Below are 25,965 nucleotides of genomic sequence, written 5' to 3'. Positions count from 1 at the left end.
CAGTATAGTGCTTTGTTCCAAAGCACTATAATAAACTTGGAAACTTGATCCCTAAGTGGACAGCTCCCCCCTCACAACAACAGCACAATACAGGTATCACTCTGATAAATGAAAGGGAGGTGCAGAAGAGAGACTATTCACATCTACTATATAATTGTCTAAGGCTCACTTCTGTCTGTCTGTCCTTCTGTCTGTCTGTCACGGATATTCATTGGTCGCGGCCTCTGTCTGTCATGGAAATCCAAGTCGCTGATTGGTCGTGGCAAAACGCCCACGACCAATCAGCGACGCGCACAGTCCGGAAGAAAATGGCCGCTCCTTACTCCCCGCACTCAGTGCCCGGCGCCCGCATACACCCCTCCGGTCACCGCTCACACAGGGTTAATGCCGGCGGTAACGGACCGCGTTATGCCGTGGGTGACGCACTCCGTTAACGCCGCTATTAACCCTGTGTGACAAAGTTTTTACTATTGATGCAGCCTATGCAGCGTCAATAGTAAAAACATCTAATGTTAAAAATAATAATAATAAAAAAATCATTAGGTACTCACCTTCCGCCGCCTTTCCTGCTCCTCGCGATGCTCCGGCCGGTCCATGCAAGCGGCACGTTCCGGTGGCAAGGATGGTCTGGGAGAAGGACCTGCAATGACGTCACGGTCATGTGAGCGCAACGTCATCACAAGTCCTGCGCGCCTGCGCGAGCAGGACCTGCCGTGACGTCACGGTCATGTGACCGCGTCACGGTCATGTGACCGCGACACGGTCATGTGACCGCGACGTCATCACAGGTCCTGCGCTTAAAGGACCTGCCATGACATCATGGTCACGTGACCACAACGTCATCACACCCTGGGACCGGAAGCAGCCGCCTGCACCCCACACAGGTGACAGAACTACAACGCGCCTGCGGAAGGTGAGTATCTGTTTATTTTTTATTTTTTTACCCTGTGACATATGTGGCTGGGCAATATACTACGTAGCTGTGCAATATACTACGTAGCTGGGCAATATACTACGTGGCTCTGTGCTGTATACTACGTCGCTGGGCAATATACTACGTCGCTGGGCAATATACTACGTGGCTGGGCAATATACTAAGAGGCTGGGCAATATACTATGTGGCTGGGCAATATACTACGTGGCTGGGCAATATACTACGTGGCTGGGCAATATACTACGTGGCTGGGCAATATACTACGTGGCTGGGCAATATACTACGTGGCTGGGCAATATACTACGTGGACATACATATTCTAGAATACCGGATGCATTAGAATCGGGCCACCATCTAGTCATACTATAAATTCCCTGCATCTTAAGAAGCATTTCTAGCTGCTGTTACATACTTTAAGACACAAAATCTCACAAGTCTTACTTTATATCTTTGAACGAAAGAAGGCGAAATAAGAAAAATAAAATAACTTGACCATCCTGATTATTCATAGCAAGTCTTCTGCCACCATCTACAGCTCTTGATTGAAATAAGATCCACCCCCGTCTTTTTTTTTTGTGTGTGTGTACAATTCTAATATAGGACACCGGTTCACTCACATGATTTAATCACTTAGCACTTCTCCCAGTGTAGTTATATGAAATCAGACCACAAAATGGGAAGATCCACTAAAACTATACGTGAAATTTCTGGACTGGTAGTACTAAGATATGTGTGGGATATGTAATTATACCCTCACATAGTCTCTGTTTAACTATTCAGGGTAGACTTTGGCAGCTGCTTTTTTCTCTTTTTTCTCCTTCTTCCCTCCATTTTTTTCTTTATTTCTTTCTTTAGTTCTTGTTTGATATGTTTATATATAGCAATTTTAGTGCAGAATGTCTGTATATGTGATACTTAAGGTCTTTTTTATATATTTCATTTAACATCACAATCTAATGCACTGCACATATATTTAGGCGCATTGCACTTTATTGGAAAAATGGCTGTTTATGCCCATTATCTGCAATTGACATGCACAGAGCACCTTATTATCGTTCTAGCACGAACACTTATTTATGTATACACATTTAATTGTGGCACCATTTCACAATATAACGCGCACCGTGTCCCAGGTAGCCACTCCTCTGGCCCTTGTGCGGCCGTCCATCCTGTGTAAGCTAGGTGCGAGGCCTGGCGCCGGCCCGCCCACGTGATCATAGGGGGACGTCCGTTCCGGGCTCCAGTTGATATGGCGACGGGACGCCGTGCGCACTGCCCGTGAGTACCGATAGGCAGCCGCACGGTCTTGTGACCGGAACGGCGTACTATTTAAACCGGACTAACCATCACTTAAACCACGCCCCCTGAGGAAGCGACATAATTTATACGCGAAACGCGCGTTGGGGTTCCTGACACAGGTTGGAGTCGGACATTGGACCTTATCATGGGTAAATACAGTTGTTACTTTTGTATACTGATGAGGGATTAGCTAATCGCAGCATATGGTGTATAAGTTATATGTTAAAAACAGGAAGGATTGCATTGGCAACTGGCGATTCACTTACTTTAGTTATTTACAGCATATGGTGTGAATACTGTGGTATGAGTAGGAGGGAGTGCAATCACAATTAGTGATGCACTTTTTCAGTGGACTCATTGGCACCCAGCAAAAAGCATTAAGGATCCCTCATTATTTATGTAGTAACCCTGGTCTGGCATGCTTCACCCTGTGTCACATTTAACACTTTGGTGTGATTCACATAATTCTTTATTAACCCCTTCATGACCCAGCCTATTTTGGCCTTAATGACCTTGCCGTTTTTTGAAATTCTGATCAGTGTCCCTTTATGAGGTAATAACTCAGGAACGCTTCAACGGATCCTAGCGATTCTGAGATTGTTTTTTCGTGACATATTGGGCTTCATGTTAGTTGTAAATTTAGGTCGATAATTTCTGAGTTTATTTGTGAAAAAAACGGAAATTTGGCAAAAATTTTGAAAATTTCGCAATTTTCACATTTTGAATTTTTATTCTGTTAAACCAGAGAGTTATGTGACACAAAATAGTTAATAAATAACATTTCCCACATGTCTACTTTACATCAGCACAATTTTGGAAACAAATTTTTTTTTTGCTAGGAAGTTATAAGGGTTAAAATTTGACCAGTGATTTCTCATTTTTACAACAAAATTTACAAAACCATTTTTTTCAGGGACCACCTCACATTTGAAGTCAGTTTCAGGGTTCTATATGGCTGAAAATACCCAAAAGTGACACCATTCTAAAAACAGCACCCCTCAAGGTGCTCAAAACCACATTCAAGAAGTTTATTAACCCTTCAGGTGTTTCACAGCAGCAGAAGCAACATGGAAGTAAAAAATGAACATTTAACTTTTTAGTCACAAAAATGATCTTTTAGCGAAAAATTTTTTATTTTCCCAAGGGTAAAAGGAGAAACTGGACCACGAACGTTGTTGTCCAATTTGTCCTGAGTACGCTGAAACCTCATATGTGGGGGTAAACTACTGTTTGGGCGCACGGCAGGGCTCGGAAGGGAAGGAGCGCCATTTGACTTTTTCAATGAAAAATTGGCTCCAATCTTTAGCGGACACCATGTCGCGTTTGGAGAGCCCCCGTGTGCCTAAACATTGGAGCTCCCCCACAAGTGACCCCATTTTGGAAATTAGACCCCCCAAGGAACTTATCTAGAAGCATAGTGAGCACTTTAATCCCTCAGGTGCTTCACAAATTGATCCGTAAAAATGAAAAAGTACTTTTTTTTCACACAATTTCTTTTAGCCTCAATTTTTTCATTTTCACATGGGCAACAGGTTAAAATGGATCCTAAAATTTGTTGAGCAATTTCTCCTGAGTACGCCGATACCTCATATGTGGGGGTAAACCACTGTTTGGGTGCACGGCAAGGCTCGGAAGGGGAAGCATGCCATTTGACTTTTTGAATGGAAAATTAGCTCCAATCGTTAGCGGACACCATGTCGCGTTTGGAGAGCCCCTGTGTGCCTAAACATTTGAGCTCCCCTACAAGTGACCCCATTTTGGAAACTAGACCCCCCAAGGAACTTATCTAGATGCATAGTGAGCACTTATAACCCCCAAGTGCTTCACAGAAGTTTATAACGCAGAGCCGTGAAAATAAAAAATAATTTTTCTTTCCTCAAAAATGGTTTTTAGCCCAGAATTTTTTATTTTCCCAAGGATAATAGGAGAAATTGGACCCCAAATGTTGTTGTCCAGTTTGTCCTGAGTACGATGATACCCCATATGTGGGGGTAAACCACTGTTTGGGCGCACGGCAGGGCTCGGAAGGGAAGGCACGCCATTTGGCTTTTTGAATGGAAAAGTAGCTCCAATCATTAGCGGACACCATGTCGCGTTTGGGGAGCCCCTGTGTGCCTAAACATTGGAGCTCCCGCACAAGTGACCCCATTTTGGAAACTAGACCTCCCAAGGAACTAATCTAGATGTGTGGTGAGCACTTTGAACCCCCAAGTGCTTCACAGAAGTTTATAACGCAGAGCCATGAAAATAAAAAATAATTTTTCTTTTCTCAAAAATGATTTTTTAGCCCACAATTTTTTATTTTCCCAAGGGTAACAGGAGAAATTGGACCCAAAAAGTTGTTGTCCAGTTTCTCCTGAGTACGCTGATACCCCATATGTGGGGGTAAACCACTGTTTTGGCACACGTCGGGGTTCGGAAGGGAAGTAGTGACGTTTTGAAATGCAGACTTTGATGGAATGCTCTTCGGGCGTCAGGTTGCGTTTGCAGAGCCCCTGATGTGCCTAAACAGTAGGAATTCCCCACAAGTGACTCTATTTTGGAAACTAGACCTCCCAAGGAACTAATCTAGATGTGTGGTGAGCACTTTGAACCCCCAAGTGCTTCACAGAAGTTTATAACGCAGCGCCATGAAAATAATAAATGTGTTTCCTTTCCTCAAAAATATTTTTTTAGCCCAGAATTTTTTATTTTTGCAAGGGTAACAGGAGAAATTTGACCCCAAAAGTTGTTGTCCAGTTTCTCCTGAGTACGCTGATACCCCATATGTGGGGGTAAACCACTGTTTGGGCGCACGTCAGGGCTCGGAAAGGAAGTAGTGACATTTGAAATGCAGACTTTGATGGAATGGTCTGCGGGCGTCACATTGCATTTGCAGAGCCCCTGATGTGCCTAAACAGTAGAAACACCCCACAAGTGACCCCATTTTGGAAACTAGACTCCCCAAGGAACTTATCTAGATGTGTGATGAGCACGTTCAACCCCCAAGTGCTTCACAGAAGTTTACATCGCAGAGCCGTGAAAATAAAAAATAATTGTTCTTTCTTCAAAAATTATGTTTTAGCAAGTAATTTTTTATTTTTGCAAGGGTAACAGGAGAAATTGGACCCCAACAGTTGTTGGCCAGCTGTTGCCCAGTTTGTCCTGAGTATGCTGGTACCCCAAATGTGGAGGTAAACCACTGTTTGGGCGCACGTCGGGGCTTGGAAGGGAGGGAGCACCATTTGACTTTTTGAACGCAAGATTGGCTGGAATCAATGGTGGCGCCATGTCGCGTTTGGAGACCCCTGATGTGCCTAAACAGTGGAAACCCCTCAATTCTAACTTCAACACTAACCCCAACACACCCCTAATCCTAATCCCAACTGTAGCCATAACCCTAATCACAACCCTAACCCCAACACACCCCTAACCACAACCCTAACCCCAACACACCCGTAACCCTAATTCCAACCCTAACCCTAATCCTAACCCTAATCCCAACCCTAACCACAACTGTAACCCCAACACACCCCTAACCCTATCCGTAACCCTAACCACAAGCCTAATCTTAACCCTATTTCCAACCCTAGCCCTAATTGCAACCCTAACTCTAAGGCTATGTGCCCACGTTGCAGATTCGTGTGAGATTTTTCCGCACGATTTTTGAAAAATCTGCAGGTAAAAGGCACTGCGTTTTACCTGCGGATTTACAGCAGATTTCCAGTGTTTTTTTGTGTGGATTTCACCTGCGGATTCCTATTCAGGAACAGGTGTAAAACGCTGTGGAATCCGCACAAAGAATTGACATGCTGTGGAAAATACAACGCAGCGTTTCTGCACGGAATTTTCCCCACCATGGGCACAGCGGATTTGGTTTTCCATAGGTGTACATGGTACTGTAAACCTGATGGAAAACTGCTACGAATTCGCAGCGGCCAATCCGCTGCGGATCCGCGGCCAATCCGCTGCGGATCCGCTGCGGATCCGCGGCCAATCCGCACTGTGTGCACATGCCATAACCCTAACCCTACCCCTAACTCTAACCCTAACCGTAGTGGAAAAAGAAAAAAAAAATATTTTCTTTATTTTATTATTGTCCCTACCTATGGGGGTGATAAAGGGGGGGGTTTATTTATTATTTTTTTTGTTTTGATCGCTGTGATAGAACCTACCACAGCGATCAAAATGTACTTGTAATGAATCTGCCGGCCGGCAGATTCGGCGGGCGCACTGAGCATGCACCCGCCATTTTGGAAGATGGCGGCTGTTGTGAACTCTGTTTTCAGGCTCCCTCTTGTGGTCACACGTGGTATTGTGTGAGTTTTGTTTTTGGGCTCCCCCTGGTGGCTTTGTTTGTTATCCTGCGGATCTGTGGCTGAATCAGCTGCCTCGTTATGCACTAGGGAGTTTCCTATTTAGCTCTGCTTCACCTCCACTTGTTGCCGGCTGTCGATGTATTCAGTATTTTTCTGATGATTGGGAGTCCCATGTTAAGCAGGTCAGGATGGTGTTTCAGGTCCTGCGTGCCAATGCTTTACTTGTGAAGGGCTCAAAATGTCTTTTTGGAGTCCAGAAGGTTTCTTTTTTGGGTTTCATTTTATCCCCTTCTACTATTGAGATGGACCCAGTCAAGGTTCAGGCTATTCATGACTGGACTCAGCCTACATCTGTTAAGAGTCTTCAGAAGTTCTTGGGTTTTGCTAATTTTTACCGTCGCTTCATCGCTAATTTTTCTGGTGTTGTTAAGCCTTTGACGGATTTGACCAAGAAGGGTTCTGATGTTACTAATTGGTCTCCTGCAGCTGTGGAGGCCTTTCGGGAGCTGAAGCGCCGGTTTTCCTCGGCTCCGGTCTTATGTCAGCCAGATGTCTCTCTTCCTTTCCAGGTCGAGGTTGATGCTTCTGAGATTGGAGTGGGGGCTGTTTTGTCGCAGAGAAGTTCTGATGGCTCTGTGATGAAGCCATGTGCTTTCTTTTCAAGAAAGTTTTTGCCTGCCGAGCGGAATTATGATGTCGGTAATCGGGAGTTGTTGGCTATGAAGTGGGCATTTGAGGAGTGGCGACATTGGCTCGAGGGAGCTAAGCATCGTGTGGTGGTCTTGACTGATCACAAAAATCTGATTTATCTCGAGTCGGCCAAGCGGCTGAATCCTAGACAGGCTCGTTGGTCGTTGTTTTTCTCTCGTTTTGATTTCGTGGTCTCGTACCTGCCTGGTTCGAAGAATGTGAAGGCTGATGCTCTTTCTGGGAGTTTTGTGCCTGACTCTCCTGGAGATTCTGAGACCGGCTGGTATCCTCAGAGAAGGGGTGATTTTGTCTGCCATCTCCCCAGATTTGCGACGAGTGCTGCAGGAGTTTCAGGCGGATAGACCTGACCGTTGTCCACCGGAGAGACTGTTTGTCCCAGATAGATGGACCAACAGAGTTATTTCCGAGGTTCATTCTTCGGTGTTGGCAGGCCATCCTGGAATATTTGGTACCAGAGATTTGGTGGCCAGGTCCTTTTGGTGGCCTTCCTTGTCGCGGGATGTGCGTTCCTTTGTGCAGTCTTGTGGAATTTGTGCTCGGGCTAAGCCTTGCTGTTCTCGTGCCAGTGGTTTGCTGTTACCTTTGCCTGTCCCGAAGAGGCCTTGGACGCACATTTCCATGGATTTTATTTCAGATCTCCCTGTCTCTCAGAGAATGTCTGTCATCTGGGTGGTGTGTGATCGTTTTTCTAAGATGGTCCATTTGGTGCCCTTGCCTAAGTTGCCGTCCTCCTCCGAGTTGGTTCCGCTGTTTTTTCAAAATGTGGTTCGTTTGCACGGGATCCCTGAGAATATTGTTTCCGACAGAGGATCCCAGTTTGTGTCTAGATTTTGGCGGACCTTTTCTGCTAAGATGGGCATTGATTTGTCTTTTTCATCGGCCTTCCATCCTCAGACGAATTGCCAGACCGAGCGAACTAATCAGACCTTCGAAACCTATTTAAGATGTTTTGTTTCTGCTGATCAGGACGACTGGGTGGCTTTTTTGCCATTGGCCGAATTTGCCCTTAATAATCGGGCTAGTTCTGCTACTTTGGTTTCGCCTTTCTTTTGTAATTCGGGGTTTCATCCTCGCTTTTCCTCGGGTCAGGTGGAGCCTTCTGACTGTCCTGGAGTGGATCTTGTGGTGGATAGGTTGCATCAGATTTGGGATCATGTGGTGGACAATTTGAAGCTGTCACAAGAGAAGGCTCAACGCTTTGCCAACCGCCGTCGCTGTGTGGGTCCCCGACTTCGCGTTGGGGACTTGGTGTGGTTGTCTTCTCGCTTTGTTCCTATGAAGGTCTCCTCTCCCAAGTTCAAGCCTCGGTTTATCGGTCCTTATAAGATTTTGGAAGTCCTTAACCCTGTGTCATTTCGTTTGGACCTCCCAGCATTGTTTGCTATTCATAATGTGTTCCATCGGTCGTTGTTGTGGAGGTATGTGGTGCCTGTGGTTCCTTCGGTTGAGCCTCCTGCCCCTGTGCTGGTTGAGGGAGAATTGGAATACGTGGTGGAGAAGATCTTGGATTCTCGTATTTCTAGATGGAGGCTTCAGTATTTGGTTAAGTGGAAGGGCTATGGTCAGGAGGATAATTCCTGGGTTGTCGCCTCTGATGTTCATGGTTGTGAACTCTGTTTTCGGGCTCCCTCTTGTGGTCACACGTGGTATTGTGTGAGTTTTGTTTTTGGGCTCCCCCTGGTGGCTTTGTTTGTTATCCTGCGGATCTGTGGCTGAATCAGCTGCCTCTTTATGCACTAGGGAGTTTCCTATTTAGCTCTGCTTCACCTCCACTTGTTGCCGGCTGTCGATGTATTCAGTGCTATTCTGATCTCCCCTGATTATCTTCGTTTTCGGTCTCTTCTGGAGAAGCTAAGTTTGTTTGATTATTTTTTGCTCATCAGTCTGCAATATGATTTCAGTGTATGATGAGTTTAGTCCAGCTTGCTAATATGTGAGTTCTTGCGGCTGGTAAGCTCTGGGGTACGGAGTTGCTTTCCCCGCACCGTTGGTTGGTGCGGGGGCTCGAGCAATCTCTGCGTGGATATTTTGCTTAGGGTTTTCTATTGACCGCACAGCTCCCTTCCTATTTTCTGCTATCTAGTGTTAGCGGGCCTCATTTGCTAAATCTATTTCATCTCTGCGTTTGTGCTTTCCCCTTAACTCACCGTTAATATTTGTGGGGGGCTTTTCTATATCTTTGGGGTCATTTCTCTGAGGCAAGTAAGGACTTTACTTTCCCTCTAGGAATAGGTAGTTTCTCAGGCTGTGAAGAGACGTCTAGGATTTTCAGGTAACGTTCCACGGCTGCCTATAGTTGTTTGCGGATAGGATCAGGTTGCGGTCAATCCAGATACCACTTCCCAGAGCTGGTCGTCGGTTTAGTTACTTAGCTAGTCAAACTTGCGATCCTTGCCACTAGGATCATAACAGGCGGCGCCCATGGAGAAGACGGACGGGCACCGGGAGCCTCGGTAAGTATAAGGGGGGGAGATCGGGGCACGGGGGGGCGTCGGAGCACGGTGGGGTGACATAGGAGCACGGGGGGAGCAGACAGGAGGACGGGGGAGCGGAGCACAGGACGGAGGGGACTACGGGACAGATCGGTGGCTTGGGGGGGCGATCGGTGGGGTGGGGGGGGTCACATCAGTGTTTCCAGCCATGGCCGATGATATTGCAGCATCGGCCATGGCTGGATTGTAATATTTCACCAGTTTTTTAGGTGAAATATTACAAATCGCTCTGATTGGCAGTTTCACTTTCAACAGCCAATCAGAGCGATCGTAGCCACGGGGGGGGTGAAGCCACCCCCCCTGGGCTGAAGCACCACTCCCCCTGTCCCTGCAGATCGGGTGAAATTGGAGTTAACCCTTTCACCCGATCTGCAGGGACGCGATCATTCCATGACGCCACATAGACGTCATGGGTCGGATTGGCACGGGTTTTCATGACGCCTACGTGGCGCCAAAGGTCGGGAAGGGGTTAAGACCTATGTATTTATTTTTGTAAACAAGTTTGTTATTAAATAAAAAACAATTGTTATATTTGAATCATTTGCTTTTGGTATTTACTCATTGTCCTCCTGATAAATGATATATTTATGAGTTATTGTACCTACATGGGTCCGTAATAATTTCTGGTGCCGTATAGAAATAATCTGTTTATTCTGTGTTTTCTCACAGCATTCAAAACCAGTGTAAATATGGACTTCAGAGCCCGTGAGCAGACGTGGCTAACACAACTGAATGATGTTTTTTGTGATGACCCTAGAGTGTCTCTGGTAGGAAATGACAGAGACAGGCAAGAGCTTTTTAAGAAATTAAAGGAGATCCTTAATAAAAGGATGAGGACCTGGTGGAACCGGGCCTTTTTAAATAAATATCTGGAAAGAGGATGGACAAAGAGATAGACGAAATTCAAACCAAATTAAAACAGGATATACCAAGTGAGATGCTATCGGCATTCAATGCTGAATTAGAACAGGAATTTACTAAATGGGAAAAGAACATATGTGAGAATAAAGCAAATAAATTTCAGCGGGATATCGGGGACTTGCAGTCCAATACCATTTATAAATGGAACAGGAAAACATACCGCTCTCGTGGATCCTCCCGTGCCAGGTCTGCCTCCACTACTTCCTTGGCCTCCAGTGAGGAATCAACAAAGACTAGATCAAGATATTATGATTTACGGAACTCAGGTCTCAATCGAGAAAAAAAGAATGAGAGACCAAAGAATTCCAACAATTACCAACAGACCAAAAAGGATAAAAAAGGCCTTGAGGTAATTAATCTATCTAGTCATATTCTCACTGGGGACTAAGTAACAGTCCTTCAAAAAGGACTTACATTCTCTCCTACTAATAATTTTGATGTCTTCACAGCTACCAAAGATGTCTATCTCTTTGCAGGGAAATTAATATTGAAAAAGTTATATGCAAAAGATGGACATGAGTCCATTAATGATAGAGTGGAGAGGGAGGCGCAGCAGGCGCTGGAGGATCTTCTGAATGAGCAAACGACCAATCTCACAGGTATGTTTCCTAGCACTTGCTACCCTAGGTCAACGAGGTTTCCCCCCTTGTCTCTGTGCCCAGCAGTGGAGATTTTCATCGGATTGGTGATACAGGATTTTGAAAAAATACCAACTAGACGTCAACATGACAATCTAACGTCAAAACAGAGAAAGGCGCTTGAAGAATTAAAGAATTATGATGATATAGTGATTAAGCCAGCAGACAAGGGGGGAAACATTGTATTATGGCCTAAAGCTCTTTATGAAAAAGAGGCAATGAGACACCTCTGAGATAGGGTGACATATCAGAGGTTGGACCATAATCCATTACACAAGTTTACCCTAGAACTAGAAACCATCTTGGAAGATGCTTTCGAACAGGGGATTATCCCCAAAAAAGTATATGAGGGTTTACTCACAAAATTTCCCAAAATACCAACTTTGTATTTTATTCCCAAGATACACAAGAATCCCATTGATCCCCCCGGGCGTCCGATTGTGTCCGGCATGGGGGGACTCAACGATCCAGTGTGCAAATTTGTGGACTTCTATCTAAAACCTTTGGTAGAGTCACTTCCCTCATATGCACGTGACACATCGGATGTCCTGAGCAGGATCAATGGGATTCAACTGGATGAAGATATGATTCTTGTCACTGCAGACATAGAATCATTGTACACTTGTATCCGTCATGATGATGGGTTGCAGGCGGTCCACTTCATCCTGGGGTCCGGCAACCTGGATGGCCCTATGTGCGGGTTGGTTATGGAACTGTTGTCATTTATTTTAACCAAAACTTTTTTTGTGTTTAAGGATGTCTTTTATTTGCAGCAGCGCGGCACTGCCATGGGCGCGGCCTGTGCGCCCTCCTTCGCTAATCTCTTCCTCGGATTTTGGGAGAGGGAGATATTTGGCGGGGGGGGGGGGGGGTGTCCGGGCCGCGGACCATGTGCAGTGCTGCCTGCGCTACATAGATGAATTATTTATAATTTGGCAGGGGTCTGAGAAGAGCCTACATGAATTTATGCAGCAGTTGAATGACAACAGATTCAACATCAAATTGACATATAGCATGAGTAAGGCTGGGGTCGACTTCCTGGATATTAAAGTGGAAGTGGACAAATATGGATATTTGCAAACAGATGTATACAGGAAGTCCACCTCGGTCAATTCATTGCTGCATGCTAGCTCAAGCCATCCATACAGCACTATTAGGGCCATCCCGGTTGGGCAGCACCTCAGGATGAGGCGGATCTGCTCCTCTGAGTCTAAGTTTGAAAACCAAGCCTTGGATCTCCGAGAGAGATTCTAGGAACGTGGTTACAGCAATAAATGCATCAAAAAGGGTTATCTGCGAGCGAAATCTCAACCTCGTGATGCTTTGCTGTACCCTAGACAGAGGAATAAGGATAACAAAGATGAAGCCGTCCGGTTCATATCAACTTTTAATGGGGAGTGGACCTCTATGAGAAATTGTCTCAGTAGACATTGGGATGTCCTAAAAACTGACCCCCACATTGTCTAAAATTCTGTCTAAACATCTTATGATGACACCGAGAAGAAGTAAAAATCTGAAAGATATCTTGGTGTCTAGCCATTACGTGCCTCCAATCAGTAAAAATGTATTTGGTTCAAGTGGCTGCTCCTTAGGATGTTTCCCATGTGGCAGCTGCATCTCTTGCAAGAATATATGCCGGGCAGTAGATTTTCAATCGACTGATGGAAAAAAGAATTTTTCAATAAAACAGCACATTATGTGCAATACAACACAAGTCATATATTATGCGAGATGCAGCTGCCCCAAAGTGTACATAGGTCTAACTTCTAGACGTTTGGGAACACGTACAAGGGAACACGTCCGTGATATTATGGCAGCAGAAACAGAGGAGGATTCCTCCCAATTAAAAACTATTCCATGCCATTTCAAACAATACCACAAATGTAATCCCAAATCTTTTTTGGTGAGAGGCATTGAACATGTACAATGTGGGATTAGGGGAGGTAACATCCAACGTCTCCTTGCACAAAAAGAATGCCGATGGATTACTCTCCTTGGTACTATGACCCCTACAGGTCTAAATGAAAGTCAGGGATTCTCGTCGTTCCTTTGATTCTCTCCTCATGGCCAACATAGATTAAAATAGATTGATATATATGACTCCTGTATCCCTTTCCATAAGCTTTGTCATGTACCTTCAAGATTTTAAGTGTGGTTTTGGTTATATGTGATTTTAATTTTATTTTATTGCGTTGTCCTATTATAGAATACTTACCTTTGTTCGTGATATGGTGAGGGGAAGTGAGTGAGCAGCTGGTGGGGATGCCGTGGTCCAGGAGGTACATCTGAAGTCATGTTCTGGTTTTTGGAGTAAAAAATAAAAATAAAAAATGAACACTGAAGAATTGACTACTATCAATCAGAAGATAACCAAAAATCGGAGTCCACTATACGTGAAATTTCTGGACTCGTAGTACTAAGATATGTGTGGGATATGTAATTATACCCTCACATAGTCTCTGTTTAACTATTCAGGGTAGACTTTGGCAGCTGCTTTTTTCTCCTTTTTCTCCTTCTTCCCTCCATTTTTTTCTTTATTTCTTTCTTTAGTTCTTGTTTGATGTTTATATATAGCGATTTTAGTGCATAATGTCTGTATATGTGATACTTAAGGTCTTTTTTATATATTTCATTTAACATCACAATCTAATGCACTGCACATATATTTAGGCGCATTGCACTTTATTGGAAAAATGGCTGTTTATGCCCATTATCTGCAATTGACATGCACAGAGCACCTTATTATCGTTCTAGCACAAACACTTATTTATGTATACACATTTAATTGTGGCACTATTTCACAATATAACGCGCACAGTGTCCCAGGTAGCCACTCCTCTGGCCCTTGTGCGGCTGTCCATCCTGTGTAAGCGAGGTGCGAGGCCTGGCGCCGGCCCGCCCACGTGATCATAGGGGGACGTCCGTTCCGGGCTCCAGTTGATATGGCGACGGGACGCCCTGCGCGTGCGCACTGCCCGTGAGTACTGATAGGCAGCCGCACGGTCTTGTGACCGGAACGGCGTACTATTTAAACTGGACTAACCATCACTTAAACCACGCCCCCTGAGGAAGCGACATAATTTATACGCGAAACGCGCGTTGGGGTTCCTGACACAGGTTGGAGTCGGACATTGGACCTTATCATGGGTAAATACAGTTGTTACTTTTGTATACTGATGAGGGATTAGCTAATCGCAGCATATGGTGTATAAGTTATATGTTAAAAACAGGAAGGATTGCATTGGCAACTGGCGATTCACTTACTTTAGTTATTTACAGCATATGGTGTGAATACTGTGGTATGAGTAGGAGGGAGTGCAATCACAATTAGTGATGCACTTTTTCAGTGGACTCATTGGCACCCAGCAAAAAGCATTAAGGATCCCTCATTATTTATGTAGTAACCCTAGTCTGGCATTCTTCACCCTGTGTCACATTTAACACTTTGGTGTGATTCACATAATTCTTTATTAAGGCTACTTTCACACTAGCGTTAACTGCATTACGTCTCAAAACGTCTTTTTTCAGAAAAAACGCATCCAGCAAAACTTTTCCTGGATGCGTTTTTTCCCCATAGACTTGTATTGGCGACGTATGGCGACGGATTGGCATACGTCGTGTACGTTTTACGACGTATGGGTCGAAATTTGGCGACACGTCGTCTCAAAAAAACGTTGATTGTAACGTTTTTTGTCTCCGCCTAAAAAACGTGTCGCGACGCATCCTGCGGCATACGTCGTTGGCTGCAATGGAAGCCTATGAGCGACGGATGCGTCGGGACACGTCGTACGACGCAATACAGCGCTGCAATACGTTTTTTTTACACTGAGCATGCTCAGAAGCAGAATTTTGTTGCCAATTGGCCAGACACCCCCAAATCTATATAAACCTGGCCTGGGCCTTCAACCCCACATATGCCAGCAAGAAGACAGAGAGGAGAAGAGACTGCCAGCAAGACCCCAGCCAGCCACAAGACCCCAGCCAGCCACAAGACCCCAGCCAGCCACAAGACCCCAGCCAGCCTGCCACAAGACCCCAGCCAGCCTGCCACAAGACCCCAGCCAGCCTGCCACAAGACCCCAGCCAGCCTGCCACAAGACCCCAGCCAGCCTGCCACAAGACCCCAGCCAGCCTGCCACAAGACCCCAGCCAGCCTGCCACAAGAGTCCAGCCAGCCTGCCACAAGAAGCCAGCCTGTCACAAGACTGCAGCCAGCCTGCCGGCTCAAGACTCCAGCCATCCTGCCACAAGACTCCAGGCAGCCTGCCACAAGACTCCAGCCACCATAGAGCCAGTGTGAGTATTGCAATTTTTGTGTGCATCTGTGTGCCTGTGCATTTCTGTGTGTATGAGGTACTACTGACTACAGCAAGAGCTTAAAACCTGAAGAGAACCTGAGGCCTGCCATCGTCCTGCACCAGCCAGTGCCATGCTAGAGTCCAGATCCACCATGATGCCAGCCACTGTGAAGACCTGCTGCTTCAGCCAAAGGATTGTCAGCCTTTTGTATGTGTGTGTAATGTGTGTGTGTGTGTATGCGTCTTCTGATTGGGTTCACCTTTCTGCCTTTGTTGTACATATGTGTATTTGCATAAAGCTATGTGCGTGCATGTGTATGTGTGTATTTTTGGACGGCTGTGTGCTTTTGTATCATGTGCCTGCACCTTATTATGCCTTTGCCAATCTTATGCCTGTTCATGTGGGAGGGTATGTGTCCCTGTTCAGAATTGCATCAGGATTTGGTCAGGATTTTCCATCAGTATTTGTACGCCAAAATCAGGAGTGGGTGATAAAAGCAAAAGTGTGCCTGTTTTCCTATTATACTTTCCCTAATTGTTACACTCCTGGTTTTGGCGTACAAATACTGATGGAAAATCCTGACCAAATCCTGATGCGATCCGGAATGTGGACACATACCATGCATGTTTGTGTGCGTCTTGTTGATTGCATGTGCATTTGTCCATGCTTTAATTGGTTAATTGCCTTTTTCTGATGTATTTACTGTATAGTGGTCTGTGCAGCATGTGGTTTAAATGTTTTTTTTTTTTGTTTTTTTTTTAAATCTGATGTATTTTTTTAAAAAAGTCTAGCGGTCTGCAGCTTGTGGTTTAAGGGTATGTTTCCACGTTACGGATGGGCGGCGGTATCGCCGCAGCGGCGAAGCCGCTCGGCGCTAAGCTCCGCCCCCTTAATGGGACGCGATCATGCCGGATGTGTTAACTCTTCACATCCGGGATGATCGCTCTCTCCCATAGGGCCCTGTGATATGCCTTGCGGGGACGCTGAATCCCCGCAAGGTGTACGGGCATGCTGCGATCTGAAAAGACGCGCAGCATGTCCGTAGTCGCAGGGCCGCCGCGTGCGGGTTTCCACGCATAGTGGAGACAGGATTTCATCAAATCCCCTCCACTATGCAGGAACATCTGGACGCTGCTTGTTTGACGCTGCAGCGCTGCGCAGCGTCAAACAAGCAGCGTTTCCTGAACGTGGAAACATACCCTGAATGTGTGAGTGTGGGTTATTTTTTTCGATTTAAAAGTGTTGATTTTATTTTAATTACTGTTAAAACCATTTGCAGTTGATGTACTTGTATTTAAAATAAAGAGCATGTCAGCTCCTAATTGTGATTTTTAAAAAAAAGAGTGAAAAAAAAAGAAAATAATAAAATTTTTGTTAAAAAAATGTCCGTAGTATCATTTCATACAGGTAAATTTAAAACAGGTGTATGTACCAATGGTTATACTTGCAATACACAGTTGGTTGAGGGCACTTTTTTTTAATAAAGGTTACACTTAAAGGTTTTTTGGGGGAGGTGATTTTTGAAAAAAAAATGTGGTAAATATATGTTTACATGGTGGGTTCACATTTAAAAAATTTTTTTGGGGAACATGGAAATGAATGGTATACCGTGCACCTGTTTTGGGGTTTTGGTGTTCACATTTAATGAACTTTTCTCACATCATTTTAGCAGGGTGTTTATAAAAACATTACCTAGTTTAGGGGGTGGTCTAACTAGAAATCCATTATACTTATTATAGATACACCAGGGACCAGGACCACAGCCGCCGCCTGTCAGCCCAGGACCACAGCCGCCGCCTGTCAGCCCAGGACCACAGCCGCCGCCTGTCAGCCCACCAGGACCACAGCCACCAACTGTTAAAAGTAAGTTTTGAAGACCCCAAATCTGCTGCTTCAATGTGTAGAGCAGATTGCAAGTGTCTTTAAACTTACAGAAAAACCAGGACCACAGCCGCCGCCTGTCAGCCCAGGACCACAGCCACCGCCTGTCAGCCCAGGACCAGCCCACCAGGACCACAGCCACCAACTGTTAAAAGTAAGTTTTGAAGACCCCAAATCTGCTGCTTCAATGTGTAGAGCAGGTTGCAAGTGTCTTTAAACTTACAGAAAAACCAGGACCACAGCCGCCGCCTGTCAGCCCAGGACCACAGCCGCCGCCTGTCAGCCCAGGACCAGCCCACCAGGACCACAGCCACCAACTGTTAAAAGTAAGTTTTGAAGACCCCAAATCTGCTGCTTCAATGTGTAGAGCAGATTGCAAGTGTCTTTAAACTTACAGAAAAACTAGGACCACAGCCGCCGCCTGTCAGCCCAGGACCACAGCCGCCGCCTGTCAGCCCAGGACCAGCCCACCAGGACCACAGCCACCAACTGTTAAAAGTAAGTTTTGAAGACCCCAAATCTGCTGCTTCAATGTGTAGAGCAGATTGCAAGTGTCTTTAAACTTACAGAAAAACCAGGACCACAGCCGCCGCCTGTCAGCCCAGGACCACAGCCGCCGCCTGTCAGCCCAGGACCAGCCCACCAGGACCACAGCCACCAACTGTTAAAAGTAAGTTTTGAAGACCCCAAATCTGCTGCTTCAATGTGTAGAGCAGATTGCAAGTGTCTTTAAACTTACAGAAAAACCAGGACCACAGCCGCCGCCTGTCAGCCCAGGAGCACAGCCGCCGCCTGTCAGCCCAGGACCAGCCCACCAGGACCACAGCCACCAACTGTTAAAAGTTTTGAAGACCCCAAATCTGCTGCTTCAATGTGTAGAGCAGATTGCAAGTGTCTTTAAACTTACAGAAAAACCAGGACCACAGCCGCCGCCTGTCAGCCCAGGACCACAGCCGCCGCCTGTCAGCCCACCAGGACCACAGCCACCAACTGTTAAAAGTAAGTTTTGAAGACCCCAAATCTGCTGCTTCAATGTGTAGAGCAGATTGCAAGTGTCTTTAAACTTACAGAAAAACCAGGACCACAGCCGCCGCCTGTCAGCCCAGGACCACAGCCGCCGCCTGTCAGCCCACCAGGACCACAGCCACCGGCCTTTACTTCCACAACAATGTCCTCTTCTGACAGCCCTCCTCCACAGCAACAGCGTGTATCGGTAAGTTAACACAATTTTTTTTTTTTTTTTTACATTTACTTTTTTTTGATCACTACATGCATAAATTATGTTTCAACAGGAAGCTGAATCAGATGAGGAGCTGTCAGAAGGGGGCGAGATGGGTGGAGAGATGCAAGTGGAGGAGGAACCAAGTGTAAGTAGTGGTGAAACAGTTGCTTCGCACATCACACTGCACCATACACAAAACAGATTACTAAACACAGAAAATATATGCCTACCTTAACTGAGAATTTGTTTACTTTATTTCAGGCTGCTGCTGCTGCCGCTGAAGGCTCTCCCAGACCCTCCCAGAGTCGGCGGACTCGTCGCCGCGGTCGGCCATCAGTGAGTTTTTTTTTTTTTGGGAGGGGTATTCTATTGGTACTTTAGTGTTTCAGTGTACTAATTTGTTTGTTTTCCTTTTTTTTTTTTGGCACAGGCTTCACAGCGTGCTCCCGCAGAAGAGGATGATGATGATGACGACATTGATATTGAGAATCTCATCGAGGAGGTTCGCGAGCGGGAGCCGCTGTGGAACATGGCTGACCGCAGGCATGCTGATACCGGTGTCACCCGTCGGCTCTGGGACGAAGTGTGTCGCAACTCCAAGGCGGGAGAGCCTTCATCCTCAGCAGCAGAGCAAACTAGGTAAGTATTCACTTTCCAGTGATGTTTTGAGCTGACTGTAATGTATTGCATTTACCAATTTTTTTTTTTTCTTTTGATTCTTGTCTTCACAGTTGGAAAGGTTAGGAAGCGGTGGCGGTCACTGAGGGATCGCTTTAAGAGGGAATTCAACGATGAGATGAAGGCCCCGAGTGGCTCTGCAGGAAGGAAGAGGAGCAAATACAAATATGGCCAGGCCCTCTCCTTCCTGAGGCGAACCATGCTGAGCAGAGTGTAAGTATTCTACAGCCCACTAATAACCATGTTAACCTGTCTACTTAGTTTGCTTTCAGTCAGGGCTTTTTCATTCCAATGTATTAATTTCTTTTGTTTTTTCTTTCACAGCACCTTCTCCAGCCACCGGGCGCCTGCATCTTCCTCTGCGCCCTCTGGAGCGATCCCTCCTGAGTCCGCCACTGAGGGCCACGTCGGTAGGCCCCACACCTCTGGCCCCTCCTCTGACCCCTCTGTCCCCTCCTCTGACCCCTCTGTCCCCTCCACTTCATCCGCCCCAAGCAGTGGAGCATTATTGCAGGCTTCATTGCTCGCATCTGATGCTGAACAGTTAGCGTTCCCTTTACCCCACCCCTCTGATCCTGCCACCTCGACACCACCATTAGGTTCGTGGCGGCAGCGACAGAGGGGTCAGGAAAGGAGCTATGCTCCTGAGTTCTTACACCTGAATGCATCCTTCCAAGGCTCTTTCAAAATTTTGGGAGAGCAAGTGACTGCTGGTTTCAACATGGTGCAGTCACGCATCAGTGAAACAAGCCGTGAAACCAGCAGTCGCTTGGATAGGCTGCATTCAGCTGTAAGTCCCGATCCGGCCAATCTTTTTTTCCAATCCATGCTCAGGAGCATGGAGAAGCTTTCTTTTGAGCAACAGATGCGGGTAATGAATACTTGCCATAATGCTGTACTGCAGGCCGTTAATGAATCTACCCACACACCTCCCCACACCTCCACTCCAATTCCACCCCAGGCCCCATTTCCACACCATACCCCCCATTACCAAACCCAGCCCCAATACCCACACCAGCACCATTACCAAACCCAGCTCCAATCCCCACACCAGCACCATTACCAAACCCCACGCCAGCCCCATTACCCAACCCAGTCCCACTACCCTACCCAGTCACAATACCCGACCCAGTCCCCACAACAATCCCGGCCCCCAGACCAAATTACTTCCCCAATGTTTTCTTTACTCAGCTTTTCTCTTCCCCCTACCCCAACACCACCCCCCTCTGGTCAGCCTCTTGGTTTAACCCCCCCTTCCACTGCACCCCAAACAAGTAGGGTTTCCCCACCTATCGACGTGGTCCAACCTTCCTGCCCCTCCTCCTCTCATATCTCCACCCAACACTTTGAAGACATGTAAATATGTTTTTAAATGTTTATGTCAAAAAAATTTTGCAAAGTTTTCCAAAAAAAAAAAAGGAAAATAAAAAAAATATTTTTTTGGCAAAAAAAAAAAAAAAAAAAAAAAAAAAGAGTTAAAATAAAATTCTGATTATAATTGTACTCTTTGTGTGTCTGTGGATTTATTAAGGTAATATAATAAAAAAGGTTTAATAAAAACAAACACCAGACATGTTAAAGGTATAACATAATGGTTTTACTAGCAAGAAAACCACACTTTTGGGCCTTTTTTTTTTTTTTTGGGCAGAAACACATTTTTTACATAAACAAAACACATGGGAAACAGGTTACACATGGGAAACAGGTTACACAATCATGTCTTGCCACGGGATCCGCCCGACAGGTGAGACAAAATAATCGGCAAACTGGTCCCTCATCCTTGTAACTGAACTTGTAGAGCGAACCGAGCTGCTGCGGTAGTCCCACAAGGTGGTCTCCAAATCTTCATCATCCAAGGAAACGGGCTCCTTTGAAAGGACAAAGTTGTGGAGCACCACACAGGCTTTAACTACCTCGTCTATAGTTGTTGTTTTCAGCTTGATAGCCGTCAGCAGAACTCGCCACTTCGCCGTCAATATGCCAAAGGAACACTCCACTACTCTTCGTGCTCTAGTAAGCCGGTAATTAAAGACCCGCTTGGTATGGTTTAAGTTCCGGCTACTGTACGGTTTCAGTAGGTGTGGCGACAGTTGAAAGGCTTCATCACCTACAAAGACATATTCCAGGGCTGGGTCATTTGTTCCTGGCAGTGGTCTGGCTGGCGGTAAATCGTAGCTCTCTCCATAAAGGCAACGACCCATCGGAGAGTTTTTAAGAACTTGCGAATCGTTGGACCGTCCATATGCTCTGATGTCCACGGCAAGGAACCTGCAGTTGGCATCTGCAATAGCCATAAGGACGATGGAGAAATACTTCTTATAATTATAATACTCCGATCCTGTTCCTGCCGGTTTCGCAATCCTTATATGTTTCCCGTCAACTGCACCCACACAATTAGGGAAATTGCAAATTTGCTGAAACTCTTCAGCACTTCGCAACCAGATTTCCATGGATGGTTGGGGGATATACTCTGGTTGCAAAGTGGTCCAAACAGCCCGACATGTGTCCTTCACTATTCCAGAGATAGTTGAAATGCCCAGCCTGAACTGATAATGGAGCGAAGTCATAGATTCACCCGTAGCTAGGAAACTTTAAAAAACAAACAAACAAAAAAAATGTTAGAAAAAATTGCACAGACCAACAAGTTTTAATATGGCACTGTTAATTTTTTTTTAAGGACGGGACACACAATAAAACCAGCATGAAACCGGTGTAAAAAAGCAGTGGAATGTCCGCCAAGAAAACCAAAATTACATGCTGCAGAAAATAGTGCGCAGTATGTCAGCGCAGTATTGTCTGCAGCATGTAATATAACATTAAAAATGACCAATGACAGGAAAAAAAGCAGTTGCATGTCATCAAACCCCCCCCAAAAAAAAAAACTGCAGAAAATGCAACGCAATATTTCAGCGCAGTATTTTCTGCAGTCTGTTATCTAACATTCAATATCAGCAATGACATTTAAATAAAACAGTGGAATGTCCGCCAAGAAAACCCAAATTACATGCTGCAGAAAATAGTGCGCAGTATGCCAGCGCAGTATTGTCTGCAGCATGTAATATAACATTCAAAATGACCAATGACAGAAAAAAAGCAGTTGCATGTCATCAAACCCAAAAAACTAAAAAAAAAAAAACTGCAGAAAATGCAACGCAATATTTCAGCGCAGTATTTTCTGCAGTCTGTTATCTAACATTCAATATCAGCAATGACATTTAGGGTATGTGCACACGTTCAGGATTTCTTGCAGAAATTTCCTGAAGAAAACCGGAAATTTTCTGCAAGAAATCCGCATTTTTTTTTTTTGCGTTTTTTTTCCGTTTTTTTGCGTTTTTTTAACATTCTGCAAGCGTAATTAGCTTGCAGAATGCTAAAGTTTTCCAAGCGATCTGTAGCATCGCTTGGAAAACTGACTGACAAGTTGGTCACACTTGTCAAACATAGCGTTTGACAAGTGTGACCAACTTGTTACTATAGATGCTGCTTTTGCAGCATCTATAGTAAAAGATAGAACGTTTAAAAATAATAAAAAAAATAAAAAAAATGCTTATACTCACCCGCAGACATCAGATCTCCTCACCGGCGTCCATTCCTATAGCTGATGTGTGCGCGCAGGGCCTTCCATGACGTCACGGTCACGTGAGCGGTCTCGACCAATCACAGGACAGTGACGTCATTCGGCAAGGTCCTTCTCCGCACACCAGCTACAGGAACCAGCCAGCGTGCAGCACAGAGGCGGGAACACTGCGCTGGACATCGAGGGTGAGTATAGGACTGTTTTTTATTTTATTTCTTATTTTTTGACCACTTATATGGTGCCCAGTGCGTGGAGGAGAGTTTCCTCTCCTCCACCCTGGGTACCAACCGCACATAATCTGCTTACTTCCCGCATGGTGTGCACAGCCCCGTGCGGGAAGTAAGCAGATCAATGGACCCCTAGGTGTGCGGAATCCCCGCAATTCCGCATTTTTAATGAACATGTTGCTTTTTTTTCCGCTATGCGATTTTTTCGCGGAAAAGATCGCAACATTTGCACAAAAAATGCGGAATACCTTGTAAATAATAGGAGGCATATGTTAGCGTTTTTTTCGCGTTTTTATCACGTTTTTATAGCGAAAAAACGCGAAAAAAACGCTAAAAATCCTGAACGTGTGCACATGGCCTTAAATAAAGCAGTGGAATGTCCGCCAAGAAAACCCAAATTACATGCTGCAGAAAATAGTGCGCAGTATGCCAGCGCAGTATTGTCTGCAGCATGTAATATAACATTCAAAATGACCAATGACAGAAAAAAAGCAGTTGCATGTCATCAAACCCAAAAAACTAAAAAAAAAAAAACTGCAGAAAATGCAACGCAATATTTCAGCGCAGTATTTTCTGCAGTCTGTTATCTAACATTCAATATCAGCAATGACATTTAAATAAAGCAGTGGAATGTCCGCCAAGAAAACCCAAATTACATGCTGCAGAAAATAGTGCGCAGTATGTCAGCGCAGTATTGTCTGCAGCATGTAATATAACATTCAAAATGACCAATGACAGAAAAAAAGCAGTTGCATGTCATCAAAGCCAAAAAACTAAAAAAAAAAAAAACTGCAGAAAATGCAACGCAATATTTCAGCGCAGTATTTTCTGCAGTCTGTTATCTAACATTCAATATCAGCAATGACATTTAAATAAAGCAGTGGAATGTCCGCCAAGAAAACCCAAATTACATGCTGCAGAAAATAGTGCGCAGTATGTCAGCGCAGTATTGTCTGCAGCATGTAATATAACATTCAAAATGACTAATGACAGAAAAAAAGCAGTTGCATGTCATCAAAGCCAAAAAACTAAAAAAAAAAAAACTGCAGAAAATGCAACGCAATATTTCAGCGCAGTATTTTCTGCAGTCTGTTATCTAACATTCAATATCAGCAATGACATTTAAATAAAGCAGTGGAATGTCCGCCAAGAAAACCCAAATTACATGCTGCAGAAAATAGTGCGCAGTATGTCAGCGCAGTATTGTCTGCAGCATGTAATATAACATTCAATATCAGCAATGAAATAAAAAAAAGAGGCTTACCGCAGGGTCACCATCAGCCGCTCCGCCGGTGTGATGGCAAGCCTCATCCTTGTATCCTGTCTTCGGATGACATCCTCCAGTTTTGCAAGCAAAAAATCAAAATGTTCAATCCTCATCCGCACGTAGTTGTGGAATTTGTGTGGATTGTGCCGCAACTCCAGGTACAGAGTGGACTGGACACCCCGGGTCATCCGTAGTTGATTAATCGGATGAATCCAGAGTCGTCTCCGTTGCTGCAGAAGCATCCTACGCCTTTCCGCTGCCGCCTCCTTCTCACGCACTATGATATCCAGGCGATTTGTCTCAAAGATAACGTCGGTAACCAAACTAGCAATCCTCCCAAGAACACCTTCCATCGCTGCCACAAAACTAAAACCCACAAAGATGGGCTGTAAAAACAGTACTATATAGTTTTTCAAATTTTCCAGTAGCCAATCAAATTTGGGAGCCTCCAATTTTAAAAACGGATCCGTCGGAAAAACGGATACAACGGATGGTAAAACGTATGCAACGTATGCAACGCATCCAGTATTTTCGACGGAAACGTTTAGCGGATTTGCGACGGATCCGTCGAAATGCTGGATGCGTGGCATACGTTTGTCACCGTTTTTCACTTTTTTGACGCATCCGTTTTTTCGGCAAAAAAACGGATTTGCGACGTAATGCAGTTAACGCTAGTGTGAAACTAGCCTAAGACCTATGTATTTATTTTTGTAAACAAGTTTGTTATTAAATAAAAACAATTGTTATATTTGAATCATTTGCTTTTGGTATTTACTCCTTGTCCTCCTGATAAATGATATATTTATGAGTTATTGTACCTACATGGGTCCGTAATAATTTCTGGTGCCGTATAGAAAGGAAGGTGAGTATATGTTTATTTTTATTTTTTTTACCCTGTGACATATGTGGCTGGGCAATATACTACGTAGCTGTGCAATATACTTCGTAGCTGGGCAATATACTACGTGGCTCTGTGCTGTATACTACGTGGCTGGGCAATATACTACGTGGCTGGGCAATATACTACGTGGCTGGGCAATATACTAAGAGGCTGGGCAATATACTATGTGGCTGGGCAATATACTACGTGGCTGGGCAATATACTACGTGGCTGGGCAATATACTAAGAGGCTGGGCAATATACTATGTGGCTGGGCAATATACTACATGGCTGGGCAATATACTACGTGGCTGGGCAATATACTACGTGGACATACATATTCTAGAATACCCGATGCATTAGAATCGGGCCACCATCTAGTCATACTATAAATTCCCTGCATCTTAAAGGGAACCTGTCACCTCGTTTTTTCGGTATGAGATAAAAATACTGTTAAATAGGGCCTGAGCTGTGCATTACAATAGTGTAGTTTGTGGACCCCGATTCCCCACCTATGCTGCCGAAATACGTTACCAAAGTAGTCGTTTTCGCCTGTCAATCAGGCTGGTCAGGTCGCATGGGCGTGGTGTCTTCCCCCAGATCTTGCGTAGTTTTCCGTTGGTGGCGTAGTGGTGTGCGCA

The 25,965-nt window shown here is 45.1% G+C and overlaps 2 protein-coding genes across 4 annotated transcripts in view; one reads left to right on the top strand and one right to left on the bottom strand.

The window, feature by feature from the left end:
• The window catches only part of LOC143815868 (uncharacterized), a 160,752-nt gene that overhangs the window by 112,460 nt on the left and 22,327 nt on the right, over positions 1-25,965 (bottom strand). Inside the window, exon 2 of one of the 3 annotated variants that reach the window (XM_077295561.1) lies at positions 13,509-13,591. The exons of the other annotated variants lie outside the window; for them this stretch is intronic. Within the exon in view, the coding sequence (XP_077151676.1) occupies positions 13,509-13,578 (70 nt within the window). The 5' untranslated portion in view covers positions 13,579-13,591. The remainder of the gene's footprint in view (positions 1-13,508; positions 13,592-25,965) is intronic. 3 annotated transcript variants of the gene reach the window in all.
• On the top strand, positions 19,241-21,387 carry LOC143817678 (uncharacterized). Its single transcript, XM_077299170.1, has 3 exons — positions 19,241-19,334; positions 19,427-19,586; positions 19,698-21,387. The coding sequence occupies exons 1-3, from the start codon at positions 19,241-19,243 to the stop codon at positions 20,731-20,733; spliced, it is 1,290 nt and encodes a 429-aa protein (XP_077155285.1). The 3' UTR covers positions 20,734-21,387.

This window comes from Ranitomeya variabilis, chromosome 3, assembly GCF_051348905.1.
Source record: "Ranitomeya variabilis isolate aRanVar5 chromosome 3, aRanVar5.hap1, whole genome shotgun sequence".
Lineage (NCBI taxonomy): Eukaryota > Metazoa > Chordata > Amphibia > Anura > Dendrobatidae > Ranitomeya > Ranitomeya variabilis.
Note: the sequence above shows the minus strand (reverse complement) of the source record. Positions and strands in the feature narration are given on the sequence as shown.

Coding starts and splice junctions, on each gene's coding strand:
- LOC143817678 (XM_077299170.1), top strand. CDS start 19,241: ATGCTGATACCGGTGTCACCCGTCGGCTCTGGGACGAAGTGTGTCGCA. Junction 19,335..19,426: donor TCAGCAGCAGAGCAAACTAG/GTAAGTATTCAC, acceptor TTGTCTTCACAG/TTGGAAAGGTTAGGAAGCGG. Junction 19,587..19,697: donor CGAACCATGCTGAGCAGAGT/GTAAGTATTCTA, acceptor TTTCTTTCACAG/CACCTTCTCCAGCCACCGGG.